Source organism: Sinocyclocheilus grahami, unplaced genomic scaffold (assembly GCF_001515645.1).
Source record: "Sinocyclocheilus grahami isolate Dianchi unplaced genomic scaffold, SAMN03320097.WGS_v1.1 scaffold3.1, whole genome shotgun sequence".
NCBI classification, from domain to species: Eukaryota; Metazoa; Chordata; class Actinopteri; order Cypriniformes; family Cyprinidae; genus Sinocyclocheilus; species Sinocyclocheilus grahami.
The window spans coordinates 8377821-8393788 of record NW_015505182.1 but is presented as its reverse complement, the minus strand read 5'-3'; the positions used below and the strand labels follow the sequence as shown (position 1 = coordinate 8393788).

The following is a 15968-nucleotide window of genomic DNA, read 5'->3' as shown; positions in this document are numbered from 1 at the left end:
GTCTTGAAGCTGTCATTACCAACAAAGGCTTTTGTACGAAGTATTAAATACATTTCAGTAAGTGTCTTCAATACTTTTTCCCTGGGTCATTCTACTTTATTACACAGAACTTAATTTCTGAACTTATTTGTATTGTTTTCTTTATATGTATGGATTACTTGGGTTGTTACCGACATCTGGTGAAAATTTCATGTCAACAGCACCTTTAGAAATATATTTACTGAGAAAAATGGTGGTGTTCAATATTTATTTATTATATATACAGTATATATATATAATTTTTTTTCATACAATATATTCCTTATTCAGTAAGTCACAAACGACTTAAAGTCATGGGGTCTCTGAATATGATTGTTGTTTTACCTGTATTTTTTTCAAAAGGACAGATTTCCGCACGAACTGAAACGTTTTTCCATGCCTGAAGCATATGCAAACACACAAGGCAAGTTAAAATAATACTGAAAGAGATTTTAGCAGGCATTGTTTTGAGCGTGTGCATGTTTGAAAAGCACGGTACCTGGAAACACATGCAGTCTGTGATTGATGCCAGTGGAATGTTATTACTTGGCAAGGGCTAAGAGAAGAGAATGTATAGTAAGTTACCAAAAAATGGTAGCTGATGAAAAGCACAAACTGGTTTGTATAGTCTACTGTTTGTCTGTAATAAGCCTTCAGGCTGTGTTGTATGGACATAAATAATGTGCGAGTTCACTGACCCAGCATCTCCCTTCTCTTCCACGTTTCATACACAGGGACAGGCGTTCAGAAGCTCCTTCATCCTCATCGACTAACAGCACCTTAACCACACTCCCCTGTATTTCAGTGGAGACCCTGGGACCTAAAAAGGAAAATGAAACATGGAGTAAATGAAATTTGCTCATCCACTATGGTCTTTTATCCTACAAACAAAGAAGTCTGTCAAATCTTTTTTTTTTTAAGTTCTAGTTGAACACAGAAACCGAATCTCTGATCCAAAGAACCTATAACATAACCTATAATTAAATTTGGGTTTAAATGAGGAAGGCTTTTTTAACATAGATTAAAATAAGAGAAATTTAAAACGGAATCAATCTGAACATACCTATGCACTGCTCTATGTCCTTGAGGTGTGATGAGGAACACACTGCCAAGACAAAAAACATTTTATTTCTATAAAAACAGTGCACATTGTTGCATTTTGAACAAAACATGCTTACTGACTGGTAAATGAAAGCATCACTGATGTCACTGTCACTACTTTTCATTCATTTTATGCTGAAATATAATGCATTTGCATACATCTTCCCCGTTTAACCTTTTGGTAAAATATAACATTTAGATTCAACAAGACTAAACTTGTGTGAATGAAAATGGCATAATGACAACATATAGATCTACTTTTAAATAGAATTAGTGAATGTAAGAGACATACACTTTTAAATACTAATAAGTAAACTACACTTGTATAGGCTACTGTTGTATATGTGTATCTAGAGTAAGTAAAAACAATAGCTACCGGTTTTTAATGTAGGGAATTCATTTATTTCAACTTCAGGTGACTTAGTGAATGATCCAACAGTGATCTTCATTGTTCTGCCAAAGTCAACATCATTATACTCCACCAGAGTCAGCTGCACCACACAAAGATAAACAATCAAGTCACTAATTTCATTCACACTTACAAGGTTTTTCTTCACCATTACTTCAGTCAGGATTGTCTGGAAACTTTGCATTTTTTCACTGTTTACTTTTAAATTGCCAGACCTTCTAGAAATATTTAAATTAAAAATAAAATATTCATGTTAAAAGTTCCAATATTACACTGTTATTACTGATATAAATAAATAAGTGTCATGTTCATTTTTAATTTAGCTTCTTTTTATGGAGTAAAAAAATGCACAGTGTTACAGATCTCTTGGATTTCATCAAAAATATGTTAATTTGTGTTCAAAGATGAACGAAGGTATTACGGGTTTGGAACAACATGAGGGTAAGTAATTAATGACAGAATTTTCATTTTTGGGTGAACTATTCCATTAACTAGCATTTTTGAGAAAAAGAAAATCTTCTCCAGGTCAAAATAGCGAGAAGACAACATGAGGGTTAAATGGACATGGTGGTGACACTCACATTGAGGAGTTTACGGCTTGCTGTGAAGTCTAATCTCTTGCACCACTCATACTGCACTTCTGCTGGTTGGTAGCATATTGTAATAGTAGCTATATGGAGAGAAGACAAAGAGGCAAGCTTTAATAATGCACTGCATGACAGACAATAGTGAATCCACTGCTGTCTTTCAGCAAAAGCAAATACAGTTTGAGAAAATCAGTTTGCTTAAGTACATTAGCACTAATAAACAAAGGAAGAGCTAAGAAATATTTTGAGTTCACTTGGTCTACCTTGATCTAGCCGGCCTTCACAGAGAGAGTATAGTCTAATCTCTTGCACCACTCATACTGCACTTCTGCTGGTTGGTAGCATATTGTAATAGTAGCTATATGGAGAGAAGACAAAGAGGCAAGCTTTAATAATGCACTGCATGACAGACAATAGTGAATCCACTGCTGTCTTTCAGCAAAAGCAAATACAGTTTGAGAAAATCAGTTTGCTTAAGTACATTAGCACTAATAAACAAAGGAAGAGCTAAGAAATATTTTGAGTTTTTAAGTTCACTTGGTCTACCTTGATCTAGCCGGCCTTCACAGAGAGAGTAGTCTTCCTGTTAAAAAGTATAAGATGTTAAAGATTTTAATTAAAGATGGAGTTTTTAAAAATACATTTTGTTATGAATATTCAAAACACTTACCCTTTGACCTTCTGATGTGTCGTTTGGCATGGAAACACATCCCGAATCCCAGTCCCCTGAAATTAGAATGTTAGTGTAAGCATAAACCATTAGGCCAACAACTCTAATGTGCTGTTACTGTAAGGACTCACCACTGCTCTCCTCTTCATATTGTGATCTCTCAATATCTCTGTCCTCCTCCTCTTTGAGATCTAGAATAATACTCAGCTGGATGTTGATCCACAAACAGGGTTTGCAGTCATTCCTGTGACAGCACAGTTTTGGCTTCACGGCCAGAGAACACACATACACAGAACCACAGACCACATCAAGTGGTGTGATAGGATCTGTATTTCTCACCCTGCAGTTTAGAGCCTAAAAACACAAACATACTCCAGGTTACAAACAGACTATCTTAGACACATTTTTGTATTAGCTTTTAAATTAACTTTTTTTTTCTTCCTTTTTTGGTTTGACATAAATTCTCAAAACTCCGTTTACCAAAAACGTAACTTTTAGAATAATACTACAAATTCAGTTTTTATTAAATACTGTTTTAGAATTTTTTAATGGAAAAAATGTATATCCATACATAGAGGTACCAAACAAAACAATTATTATTTGTATTTCAAAAATATTTGGAATTATTATAAGTCTTTAAAATATATAAAAAGAAAAAAAATTATTATGTATTCAGGAGAACTCCACTAAAAATGTATTTGAATTAATCCACTAAAAAAAATCACTGAAATGCTAGCTAATTATACGTCAAAAAATCAGAGAAAAAAAATGACATTTTACACATTTTTACAACTTTCTAGAAAATAGCGTTCGTCTAGTGGTACTGTGGGACCAACTCATCGGGAGGAGAAGATCCGACATCTGCGGCAGGAGCTCTGTGTGCTTAGAAAGCAGTTCAAGCAAGCAAAGGAGGAGGATAAAGCTGCGCTGGCTGAGATTCGGAACATCCTAAGGAGTAAGCTCACTACCACCCGTCGAGCTGAGTGGCACAGAAAGTGGAGCAAGGAGAGGGCTCGCAGATGGGCAGAGTTTATCGCAACCCCCTTCGGATTCACCAGGAGACTCCTCGGGCAGAAGTGTAGCATTCGTCTCACCTGCACTCAAGACGAGGTTGATAAACATCTCAGCACCAGTTACTGCGATAGAGCAAGAGACCAGGACCTTGGACCATGCAGCCTGTTGATAACCCCAATGGAACCCAGTGTGGCATTTAACCTCAAGGACCCAACCCTGAGAGAGGTTCAGGAGGTTGTCAAAGCAGCTAGGACAAACTCAGCACCAGGTCCAAGTGGAGTGCCCTACGTGGTTTACAAGAATGGGAAACCCTATGGAAAATTATCAAAGTCATCTGGAGGAGGGGGAAAGTGACGCAGCAGTAGAGACATGAAGAGGGTGTCTGGATTCCTAAGGGGAGAACTCAAGTAACATCGAGCAGTTCAGGGCCATCTCACTCCTCAGTGTGGAGGGGAAGATATTTTTCAGTATTGTTATCCGACACATGAAGGAGTTCCTCCAGCAGAATGAGTACATTGACACTGCTGTACAGAAAGGTGGTATCCCGAAAGTACCAGGCTGCATTGAGCACACAGAAGTTGCCACCCAGTTAATCCAGGAGGCTCGAGAAGGTGACGGTGATCTGGCGGTGCTGTGGCTCGACCTTGCCAATGCTTACAGGTCAATCCCGCACGTTCTGGTGGAAACCTCACTGATCCGACATCCTGTTCTAGATAAGATCAGGGATCTCATTTTGAACTATTATAGCTGTTTTAATTTGAGAGTCACCTCTGGACCAATAACATCTTTAGGCTGGAGAAAGGAATAATCACAGAGTGTAATCTCAGTGATCTTGTTCGCCTTAGCTATGAAAATGCTAGTTAAGTCAGCAGAGGTGGAATGCAGAGGCCCACTTACCCGTTCAGGTGTGCGACATCTCCCTTTCAGAGCATTTATGAACAATCTTATGGTGACCACAACATCCGTACCAGGCTGCAGATGGATCCTCCAAGCCTTTGAATGCCTCATCAGTTGGGCCCGAATGGACTTTAAGCCAGCTAAGTCCCGATCCCTTGTGGTGAGGAAGGGAAACGTAACCGATTAGTTCCATTTCTCCCCTGGAGGAGTGCAAATTCCATCAGTCACTGAGAAGCCAGTTAAGGGCCTGGGAAAAGTCTTCAACAGCACACTAAGGGACACAGCCACGAAACTGGAAAAGTGTTGCACGCCTGGATAGCTGCAGTGGACAGAGAAGTTCAAAGCCTGGATTTACCAGCATGGCATTCTGCCGCAACTCCTCTGGCCACTGCTGGTTTATGACGTCCCCCTAACTATTGTTGAGGGCTTTGAGAGGAAAATCATCCACTCTTTACGTACAGGTGGCTGGGTCTCCCTCGGAGTATCACCAGCATATCCTTATACGGAAGGAAGAACAAGCTACAACTCCCCTTCAGTAGTCTATCGGAGGAGTTCATGGTTTCCCGAGCAAGAGAGGTGCTGCTGTACAGAGAATCCACTGACACCAAAGTTTCCTCAGCTGGCATCGAGGTGAGTACGAGTAGGAAGTGGAGGGCCCACGAGGCAGTTGACCAGGCTGAAGCACAGCTTCACAGCTGTGCTGGTGGGTACAGTGTTATCAGGACACGCAGGGCTTGGCTGTACCAATAAACCTCGATAGGACAAGGCTCGGGGAAAGGACAAGTGTCAATTGGTTCAAAAAGAAATCCAAGCAGGGGGGAGGAAAAACGCATCAGTAGGATGGTGGGATGCGACAACTAGGGGCATGGACTCGATAGGAACAAGCCATGAACCAAAAGATCTTGTGGACTGACTTGTGGGAAGCAGAGCCATACTGGATCCAGTTCTTTATCCAATCAGTCTACGATGTCCTCTCCAGTCCAACCAACCTCTTCTCCTGGGGCCTGAAAGACACACTTAGGGACACAGTGTGTAATCGCATTTGTTAAGGCTGGAGAGGAACCACCAGGGAGCAGTTACTCAGCAGGAGGACTTCTGGCAACAGCTCGAGACTGGCACCTAAAGGCTGACCTGGGAAGGCAGCTCAGACTCTCAGATACCATCGCCATGACCTCGCTTAGCCCTGACATGGTCCTATTTTCAGAATCATTAAGGCAGGTGGTTCTACTGGAATTGACTGTGCCCTGGGAAGACCGGATGGAAGAGGCGTTTGAATGGAAAAGGGCCAAGTACATGGAGTTGAAAGGAGAATGCCGTAATAGGGGATGGAAGACCCGCTGCCTCCCCACTGAGGTTGGATGCCGAGGGTTTGCCGGTCAATCATTGTGCAGGGCCCTCAAGCTCTTGGGAATTAGGGGACTGCACAAGAATAAAGCCATCAAGAACATCATGGATGCCGCTGAGAAGGCATCTAGATGGCTGTGGATCAAAAGTGTGGTTGTGGCAATCCGTGGACTACACAAGCTACCTAAGTCGGGGATTGATCACCCCTGGCTGGGTCACCTGGGCGAGGGTGTATGATGTTGAAAGACCCGAAACACCCGATGACCCCAGTTTACATCACTGATGCTGTGTCTAGGGTGCACCTGTAAGGTGTGTGTCAAAATCAATTATGAAAAGATATGTTTTGTTCAGGCCAAACTGACATTGATCTTTCACATATTGTCTTTGAAACAATTTCTTAAAACTACATTTTTTTTGGTACTTGTTACTTGATAATTATATCACTTGAAATCAAACATTAAATTGACTTTAGTTTGTTTGTTTATAATGGCATAAACTTACATGTGATACATATTTTTAAACTAATAATAATATTGCATAACTGAATTTAATTTCATTATTATTTTTTGTTCTATGTGATGTTTTTGTACTAATATAATATAATATAATATAATATAATATAATATAATATAATAATGAGGTACATACTTTAATAATACACTGAGCACTGGACACCTTTGTTTAGGAATTTTTCCAAACATATATCACAACTATACAAATAAACAAGTAATAAACAAACAAACATGTTTAATGAATGAACATTCAACCTGAGGACAGATGACGTTGTTTTCTGGGTTGTGTGTGGCTCGCTCCAGTGAACACACACTTCCGCTGGCCAATAGGAGCAGTTGGACTATCCACCACGTCAACTTCATTGCGCAACAGTTTCACTCTCGTATCCAAGAGACAATTAATCGAAAACTGGTTAAGAACAAAATCCTGTAGGTTATATCCTTCGCTATGTTGTCTCTATAAGGCTTTAGGAGAACCCAAGATGACCATTTTCTGATCGGCTCGGATACACAGTCCAAATCCACCGTCCGGTTCTCCAGTCTCGCCGAGCAGGAAGCGCTAGGGATCGCAGTTAGACGGCATGCTGTCTCGTCTGTCTGTAAGGAGATAGAAACGATTAGTGTTTTATTTTGAATCCGCGATTCAAACTCTTAGCTCTTGTAATATCGGATTTGAGCTTCTGGTTCTAAACGTTGGTTGATCTGTGTTCGGTAAGAAGTCACCTGGCTTCCAGTGTGCCCAGGTGTGTCTGTGTGTATGACAGATTGCCAGATAACGTGGGCGTACATGAATCACGTTTGCTGCTCTGCCTGGAATGCCTGGATTTCTGATGCATATTAAAGGGCAATGCGTATTGTTCTCATTTATTGTACTGTATGTAAACTTTATTTCCACTCCAGTTCAGAGAACATTCAAGGTAACATTCCCTCAATGCTAGCAAAATAACAAAATGCAACATTTAAGAAGTCACCTGGCTTCCAGTGTGCCCAGGTGTGTCTGTGTGTATGACAGATTGCCAGATAACGTGGGTGTACATGAATCACGTTTGCTGCTCTGCCTGGAATGCCTGGATTTCTGATGCATATTAAAGGGCAATGCGTATTGTTCTCATTTATTGTACTGTATGTAAACTTTATTTCCACTCCAGTTCAGAGAACATTCAAGGTAACATTCCCTCAATGCTAGCAAAATAACAAAATGCATCTAACGTTCAAATGAATACGTTTTTTTTTTTTAAACATTTAAAAATAAATGTTTAGAGAATATTCGGAAATAATGTTATAACTTAATGGGAATGTTAACAAAAACACCTTCTTAGAGCATTTTTGTTAACTAGTTGAGTAGGCTACATTAAATCCCTTTTTAAATAGTTTTAACTGTATATAATTGTATTGTATTACTGGATTTCAAAATACATATTGTTGATGATACGGGTTGCTTATGGTAATAAAAATGACAATAAAGATTAATTTTGATAAATAAATGCTCTCTCTCACACACTCACACATACACACACACACACACACACACACAACAAATTTACTTTAGCTTTAACAGAAAATGTTACTTACTGCCCAGTGGTATAAATGAGAAGGTGTTTTCGAAGCACTGCAGAGTATGGATTATAAAGCCTCATAAGACGTTGTTGCCTTTGACACACATTAATTAAACGAAAGAGCGTGTGAGTGAACTTTGAGTGTATGAGAGACTCACCCCTCCCAGCTGACAATCAAAACACACACTAGCACCAAATGGCTTTATGGAAGAAAACTGCAGTTATTAAAAAGGTGTTTGTGTGCTCATAATTAACAGAGCTGATAGAGAAATATGATCTTGGTTATTTGCAGCGTTGTAAAACTGTAACCAGGAAATGGCCAGGTGCAAAGTTCCCTGTCTGTATCATTCTCTGTAGTGAGTGAATTTGTTTAGCACCTCTCTTTCGTGTATCATGGCAACTGGTTATAATAACTCACCTGGAATTAAGAGTTGCTGTTTAATAACTGACAGAAACCACCCAAAACAGGGAGTAGCATAGTGAGTTCATCCAGATGCTTCTTTTAAAGATAATAAGGCTCAAGGTTTGCTATGGGATTGTGATCATTAGAAACACCCCAAAACACCCATCCCTGAAGCTGAATGCATCTAGGGGAGACTGGGGCGAGATGTTACATGGGCAAGAGCAGCTATCATGTTGGGGCAAGATGTAACATGATTTTCATGTGTTGTAGGCTACTGTATAAATTAAATCCAAATAAAAATCCAAAATAGGCTGTTTAATTGCAAGTTCCTGTGTGACAACATGCCCCTCTATTACTGTAAATGAATATTACTTGTATTAATAATAATAAATGTTAGTTACAATTTTTTTTAAACAGCATGTGCAACAGCTATTTTGTAATCAAGACTTTAAAGTTTGCACAGAAATTGAGTCCCAAATGTAAATATAGAAATATTTACTAGCATAACGTATTCTTCAGCAAACTTTTTTTCACTATAATGTCCTGCTTAAAGGCAAAACAACATGAAAGAACTTCAATTTATCAGATTGTCAAATTATGTCATTTAATTTGACTGAATCAGGTTGACTGTATTTGATTACACCAATAAACGTAAGTTTGTTGTTGACCATTTAGTGGACATTAAATAAAGAACATGTATATTTTGTGTGCTTGTTCTAGAAATGTCTCATGGCTAGATGGGTCTTTCTTGAACAAGCCCAAAAAGAAATCTGAGTAAACAAGTTGGTTAGCATTCTTTCGCTTCTTTTAGCTCTACTTTGAAAAAAAGGTAGAGGGATTTCTCAGACCTGCCCAGTCACATTCATTAAATGCTTTTGTCTTCTTCAAAGAGCTAATTTGATGCTTTTAACATAACAGTGGTGCCTCAAATAGACTGCAGTATACGGTTTATGTGTTTTTTGTGAAATCATTAAAAATGATCTTTTTATTTTCTGTAAGAAGAACATTGAGGGGATATTTATTGATGATTTTGTTACAGGCAGAGGTTTCTTTTACTTGTTCTTGTTCTTTTTTTAATAATTGTTTACAACATTTATTAAACATTATAACATTATACAACATTATTCAGCAACCATAACACTACATCTTAACATTTAGAGCATATACATTTTTACAGTTGGATTATATTGCTACTACACAAATATACTTATATTTAAATAGCTTTTTTGTGCACTCATGAGGCATTTGACCTGAGTATATTAACAGTGAAGTCACTAAGCGCCCCCTGCAGACAGTATTATATGATACAATCCAACATTCAGCACTGGAAAGCTTGATATTTGTAATATTTTTTACAAAACCTAAATTTTTTGAGGCCCAAACTGAGCAAAAATGTGCAATTTTGCACTGTTACTAATAGGCAATTTGTATGGCCAAAACGTCGGATACAATTATGATAGCTTAATGTAAGTCTGTGAGCTCTTTATAACAGTATAGCAGACAACTTAAACATAAAAATGCATATCAGTTGTCACTCTATGTCTCCTAATAAAACATCTTAGTAAGCTGATATTTTAATACTAAACTTTTATGATCAAATCTGTAGTTTCAAAACATATAATGCAATGCAATACAATGATGACTGAGTGATGAACAAATAAACAATCCTTGATGATTTTAACATGATTTTTCTAATAAATGATATATGGATAAACAAGTAAACCTAAGTTGCTTCAGTCCTGTAAGTGATCATCTTGAAATATTACTAACAATATAAAAGTTATTCTTACGTTTACTTTATAAGAATCATTAAGGATTTCACAGCAAAAAGACTGTACCACAACCTGAAAGGGGGACATTTTTATAATTAGAATAAAAGGCGTTTTACTTGCAAAAATTTCATCATGTTGATAATTTAGAGGCCTTGTAAAATTGCATATTAAATATGATACTGTAGGCTTTATATAGGGTCAAGGAAGTCTGTTGTCTGTGAAAGCCCCTATGTCCCTATTAAGAACACTGAATAGAATAGCACAAAAATAGAACAGAATGAATTGCATAATATCCTAGTTTATATAAATAGAGATACCATGCCAGAAAGTGCTCAATAATAGTGAATGCCTGTACAGAGCGCCACATTGCATAACTCCTCATTTGGGATAGACATAATAATGCAGCACTGTCTGTTTGCACAAAGCGAAACTTGAGCTCAAAGCTGGTTATGTATTTATCCTCGACGACCTCTCAGATGACACTCTATTCAAAAGTGAAGTTAAAAAAATGTGTTTTTCTAAAATATGCTATTGTGGAATTCTTACAAAAGTTAAAAGCAAAATATATTCAACACATACATGAAAATTCAAAATACTTGAAAACTCTGAAAGTGGGAAACATTAAAGACTTAATTAACATTAAGCTTATCAAATTCTGATAGAAGTAAGAACCCACAAAAATACAAGCTCAGCATCTATAATCTTAAAAAAAAGCACAATGTATACACTAAGTGCTTCATATACTTCTTATTCTTTATTTTTTTAAGTTTATGTTTATGCTTTTATGTGAGGTTCAAGTTTACAAAAAGGGGGAGGTTTCTTTATCCGGTCAATAATAGCCAATAGCAGGAACTGGACATGAGCTTAAAGGCTGTGTGGTCTGTTTGCTGTGCAGGTCATGATGGATCGAGCAGCTCTCTGGTCGATTCTCTTGGGTGTTTTTCTCATCTCAGCCTCTTCAGGTGTTGTTAAGAAGGTAAGGGCCAAATAACATATCAGTCAATGTGTTTAGGGTACACAATCAGATAGAGGCAAAGTTTCTTTGGTTTACTTGATTATCTGTACATCATTTGTTAGAAAAAAAAAAAATGTTAAAATGTACGTATAAAATACAACAGGCTTTTGAGGTATGTTTATTGGTTCATCTCTTAATCATCATTGTATTGCATCGCATTATATATTTTGCCCACAATTGAAACTACAGGATTTTGAAAATGAAACTAAGCATTTAAATATCATCTTAAGACTGGAATTGGAATGGGAAGATATAGCGTGATGACTGGAATTATATGTATTTTATATAAGAAGTCTGCTGTACTGTTATAAAAATCTCAATCAGATAAAAATCTGAATTTCATCTTACTTCTTGGCCAGATAAACATCTTCATCTGAGCCAATACAATTGAGGTATTTTCTGTCAATTATGCTTGTGTTCATATGTGTGTGATATTTTACTCCTGTTAACAAAATATAATAAATAAATAAATATTCAAAGTAAAAGCTTTTTGGTTTCTCTGTTGATACAGAACTGTTGACTGAACGCTATTAGACTCTACTAAACTATCTATTTCTCAATAGTTTACACTGAGATGTAGTCGAATTTGTCTTTTAGTCCAAAGGCCTTTTCTCCTTGTTTACGAGCAGTAAATATTTAAACAATCCCACACGAAAAGTGTACACAATTCAATGAGCCGTTCACAAATAACACGCTTTTGTGTTCCACTATGCTGCTTTTTAATTGTTGTCCATGTACAGTAAATATGCACTATACGGCATCTTTGAGCTGCGTCTCGCGCATGCTCTTTAAGACGCTCTATCACGTTCAAATCAGTGAATCGATTGTTTTTACCCGTTCCTCAGTGTTGTGTGAACGGCTTCTTACGCTCAGTTAAGTTCAAATTATAACCCCCTGGTTTCAGTTCAAATTAGTCTTACACTCTTAAAAATAAAGGTGCTTCAAAAGGTTCTTCAAGCGATGCCATTGAAGAACCATTTTTGGTTCCACAAAGAACCATTCAGTCAAAGGTTCTTTAAAGAACCATCTCTTTCTTACCTTTTTATAATCTGAAGAACCTTTTTTCGCCCCAAAGAACCTTTTGTGAAACAGAAAGGTTCTTCAGATGTTAAGGGTTCTTTATGGAACCATTTAGACAAAAAGGTTCTTCTATGGCATCGTGAAGCACCTTTATTTTTAAGAGTGTACCTGCAAAAATATTAAAGAGTACCTTCTGGTGTCTCAACAGAAACAAAATGTGGATATATACAGCTTCTACATTAACTCCACGGTCACCAGTCGCTACGCCACAACAGTCATCACAAGCCGTGTTGCGAACACACTGAATGAATCTCAAGAGATCCAGTTTGAGGTCAAGATTCCCAAGAATGCCTTCATCAGCAAATTCAGAATGTAGGGAAATTCAGTACTCTTAATTACAAATGTGCTGAGTGTGTCTGCAAACTCGTTTGAAGACAACTATAGCCAACAAATTAACTTTTAAGTCAGTTTAGTCTTTTAATTTCTCCATAGGGTTATAGAGGAAAAAACATATGATGGGGTTGTGATGGAAAAAGAGGAAGCTCAGCAGCAATACAGTCAAGCAGTATCTCAAGGTCAAAGTGCTGGACTGGTCAAGTACTGGAATTTTTTTTCAATTAGGTCCATAAAATATGTATTTGTAGTATGTTTAGTAATATGCTGGGATTTGTTTATATTTCAGATCTGTTGGGAGGACTTTGGAGGACTTTAAAACCTCAGTGACAGTGGCTGCTTTTAGTAAAGTGACGTTTGAGTTGACCTACGAGGAACTGTTAAAGCGTCGCCTCGGCAAATATGAGCTACTCATCAATGCCCAACTGGTGCAGCCTGTGGCTGACTTCAAGGTTAATGGAATAAATGAATAGGACATTGATCATTTTAATGTATAGTTAGATTATGTTTCTTTTCCTCATATCAGATGAATGTGCACATCCAAGAGAAACCAGGAATTTCCTCCTTGGAGGTGAAAGGAGATTTGAGCACCGGTGATCTGGCAAATGCCATCAAAACCACCAGAGCAGACAAAGACGTAAGAACTTAAATGAGGGTTTAAACACAGTTTAGATGTTCTCAATATGCTCATACACTTAAATAGTTACCAGATGAACAAACTGATCATTTCAGGCATGGGTGTCCTTCTACCCCACTCAAGATCAACAGACCAAGTGTAAAAGCTGTGGAGAAAATGGGTTGAATGGTGACCTGCTTGTAACATATGATGTCAACAGACAAAATCCTAACGGAGAAATCATGGTACTTTTTTTTTTTTTTTTTTGCGCAATGCAAAAAGTCCAGAATGTACTTCTTTTTCTGCTCTCTCAGGTTTCAAATGGCTATTTCGTCCACTACTTTGCCCCCTCTGATGTTCCACGTATTTCCAAAAATGTGGCGTTTATCATTGACCGGAGTGGTTCTATGAGCGGCAGAAAAATAGAACAGGTAAAAAATTTCATTGTATACTAGTGGATGGTCAAAGTCTTGTAGAAGATTTCCTCTGATTTCCTCTACTGAAATCAGTTTGGTGTTGTTCTAAGTTAGTAACAAACTGTCCATGTCTGTTAAATGTGAGTATGCAGTCTTAATGAAGAAAGAATAACTTTCAGATGTGTTGTCATTCTTTAGACTCGATTGGCACTGCTAAGGATTTTGAGTGATCTTGATGAGGATGACCACTTTGGATTGATCACCTTTGACAGTGAAGTTAACTTATGGAAGCGTGAGCTTCTCAAAGCTACTGAGGCAAATCTGAGGAATGCGAAATCTTTCGTGAATGAGATCACAGATAGAGGAGGTGAGTTACAGCACTAATGCTACATAAGGAGTAAAAAAGTTGTACCTCACAGTGACACAACTATGTTTGGTCTTCCTTTAGCCACGGACATAAACGCTGCAGTTCTAGCAGGAGTGGACATGATCAATCGACATCCACGAGAGGGAACAGCCTCCATCCTGATCCTGCTGACTGACGGAGATCCCACTTCAGGCACAGATTCACACTGACAAACACAAGCTAAACGGGGTTTTATCATGTTTATTCAGTCAGCCATGCTTCATCAATACAACATTTTAATTGCCATCCTATAATATTCAGGGTTTATTAGCAGACCTGTTTATAAAGGGTTTTAGACCTAATTGAAATAATTGTAGGACCAACGGATTATTATCATGACCAATTTGTTTTTTTCAGTCTTTTTCAGTATGAGAGAAAGACAATAAGAAATATGAAATTGCCTAAAAAGTCTCCATTGCTGAACACTCAAATAACTCAAAAAAAAAATTTCTCTAACAGGTGAAACCAACATAGAGAAGATAATGGCCAATGTGAGGTTTTATCATGTTTATTCAGTCAGCCATGCTTCATCAATACAACATTTTAATTGCCATCCTATAATATTCAGGGTTTATTAGCAGACCTGTTTATAAAGGGTTTTAGACCTAATTGAAATAATTGTAGGACCAACGGATTATCATGACCAATTTGTTTTTTTCAGTCTTTTTCAGTATGAGAGAAAGACAATAAGAAATATGAAATTGCCTAAAAAGTATCCATTGCTGAACACTCAAATAACTCAAAAAAAAAATTTCTCTAACAGGTGAAACCAACATAGAGAAGATAATGGCCAATGTGCAAAAGGCCATTGGGACAAAGTTTCCCCTCTATTGCCTTGGTTTTGGATATGATGTTAACTTTGACTTCCTGACAAAGATGTCACTGGAAAATGGTGGAGTTGCTCGCAGGATTTATGAAGATTCAGACGCTGATCTACAGCTGCAGGTGAACTACAGATGATCAGCTGAGAATTCATCTTTATTGCTGAACGGTTCTGTCTTTGAGCACATTTAAAGTTAGTTTTATTTTTAGGGCTTCTATGAAGAAGTTGCCGTCCCTCTCCTCACTGATATTCAACTTAAATACCCAGGCGGGACAAACCTTACCAAGACCAGCTTTAGCTTGTACTTCAATGGCTCTGAGATTGTGGTGTCAGGACAAATCATAGACAACAGTGTGGAGAGTTTCACCACTGAAGTCATCGCAGTATCAGTAAGATCTTCACTCTATGTTTATCAAATTGGACCAGGGGAGGGATTGTGTGGGCAGGTATTTTTAATTTTCAGCAGTCCAAATCAGTATATTTGATATTAGAATCATTGATGGCCAGTTGTTTATAATAGAGTTTATAATAATGACCACTTTGTTTTGAAAGAAAGTTCTTGGCGAAAGTGGTACTGACAGCATTCCTAATAAAAATATTCACTAGTGTTATTATTTCCATGTAGAAAGGCAGTAATGTGACATATCAGGACACTACAATGACAAAAGACCCCAGTGATGTCCCACCTGAGAGTGAAGATTTCATGCAGAGATTGTGGGCCTACCTTACAGTGAAGCAGCTTCTGGAGAGACAGTAAGTTTATGCATTTGGGTCTATAAATGTTTACACACAGACATGCGCACACGCATGCACACACACACACACATATATATATATATATACACAGTATATATATGTATATTAGTGCTGTCAAACAGTTAATCGCTATTAATCGCATACAAAATAAAAGTTTTTGTTTGCATGTGTGTTCTGTGTATATTTATTATGTATATATAAATACACACATACAGTATATATATTTTGAAAATATTTACA

At 37.6% G+C, this 15968-nt stretch overlaps 1 protein-coding gene and 1 pseudogene across 2 annotated transcripts in view; one reads left to right on the top strand and one right to left on the bottom strand.

Annotated features, from left to right (window-relative positions):
- Positions 1 to 7300, bottom strand: part of LOC107579509 (uncharacterized) — a 13265-nt pseudogene extending 5965 nt beyond the window's left edge.
- Positions 7301 to 11141: 3841 nt separating this feature from the next.
- The window catches only part of LOC107579335 (inter-alpha-trypsin inhibitor heavy chain H3-like), a 25443-nt gene continuing 20616 nt past the window's right edge, over positions 11142 to 15968 (top strand). For both annotated transcript variants that reach the window (XM_016265206.1, XM_016265271.1), the window contains exons 1-12: positions 11142 to 11259; positions 12527 to 12690; positions 12811 to 12915; positions 13001 to 13163; positions 13238 to 13348; positions 13444 to 13572; positions 13642 to 13758; positions 13942 to 14110; positions 14192 to 14302; positions 14913 to 15094; positions 15182 to 15361; positions 15598 to 15725. In XM_016265206.1, coding sequence (XP_016120692.1) covers positions 11182 to 11259; positions 12527 to 12690; positions 12811 to 12915; positions 13001 to 13163; positions 13238 to 13348; positions 13444 to 13572; positions 13642 to 13758; positions 13942 to 14110; positions 14192 to 14302; positions 14913 to 15094; positions 15182 to 15361; positions 15598 to 15725 — 1637 coding nt within the window. In that variant the 5' untranslated portion in view covers positions 11142 to 11181. The remainder of the gene's footprint in view (positions 11260 to 12526; positions 12691 to 12810; positions 12916 to 13000; positions 13164 to 13237; positions 13349 to 13443; positions 13573 to 13641; positions 13759 to 13941; positions 14111 to 14191; positions 14303 to 14912; positions 15095 to 15181; positions 15362 to 15597; positions 15726 to 15968) is intronic.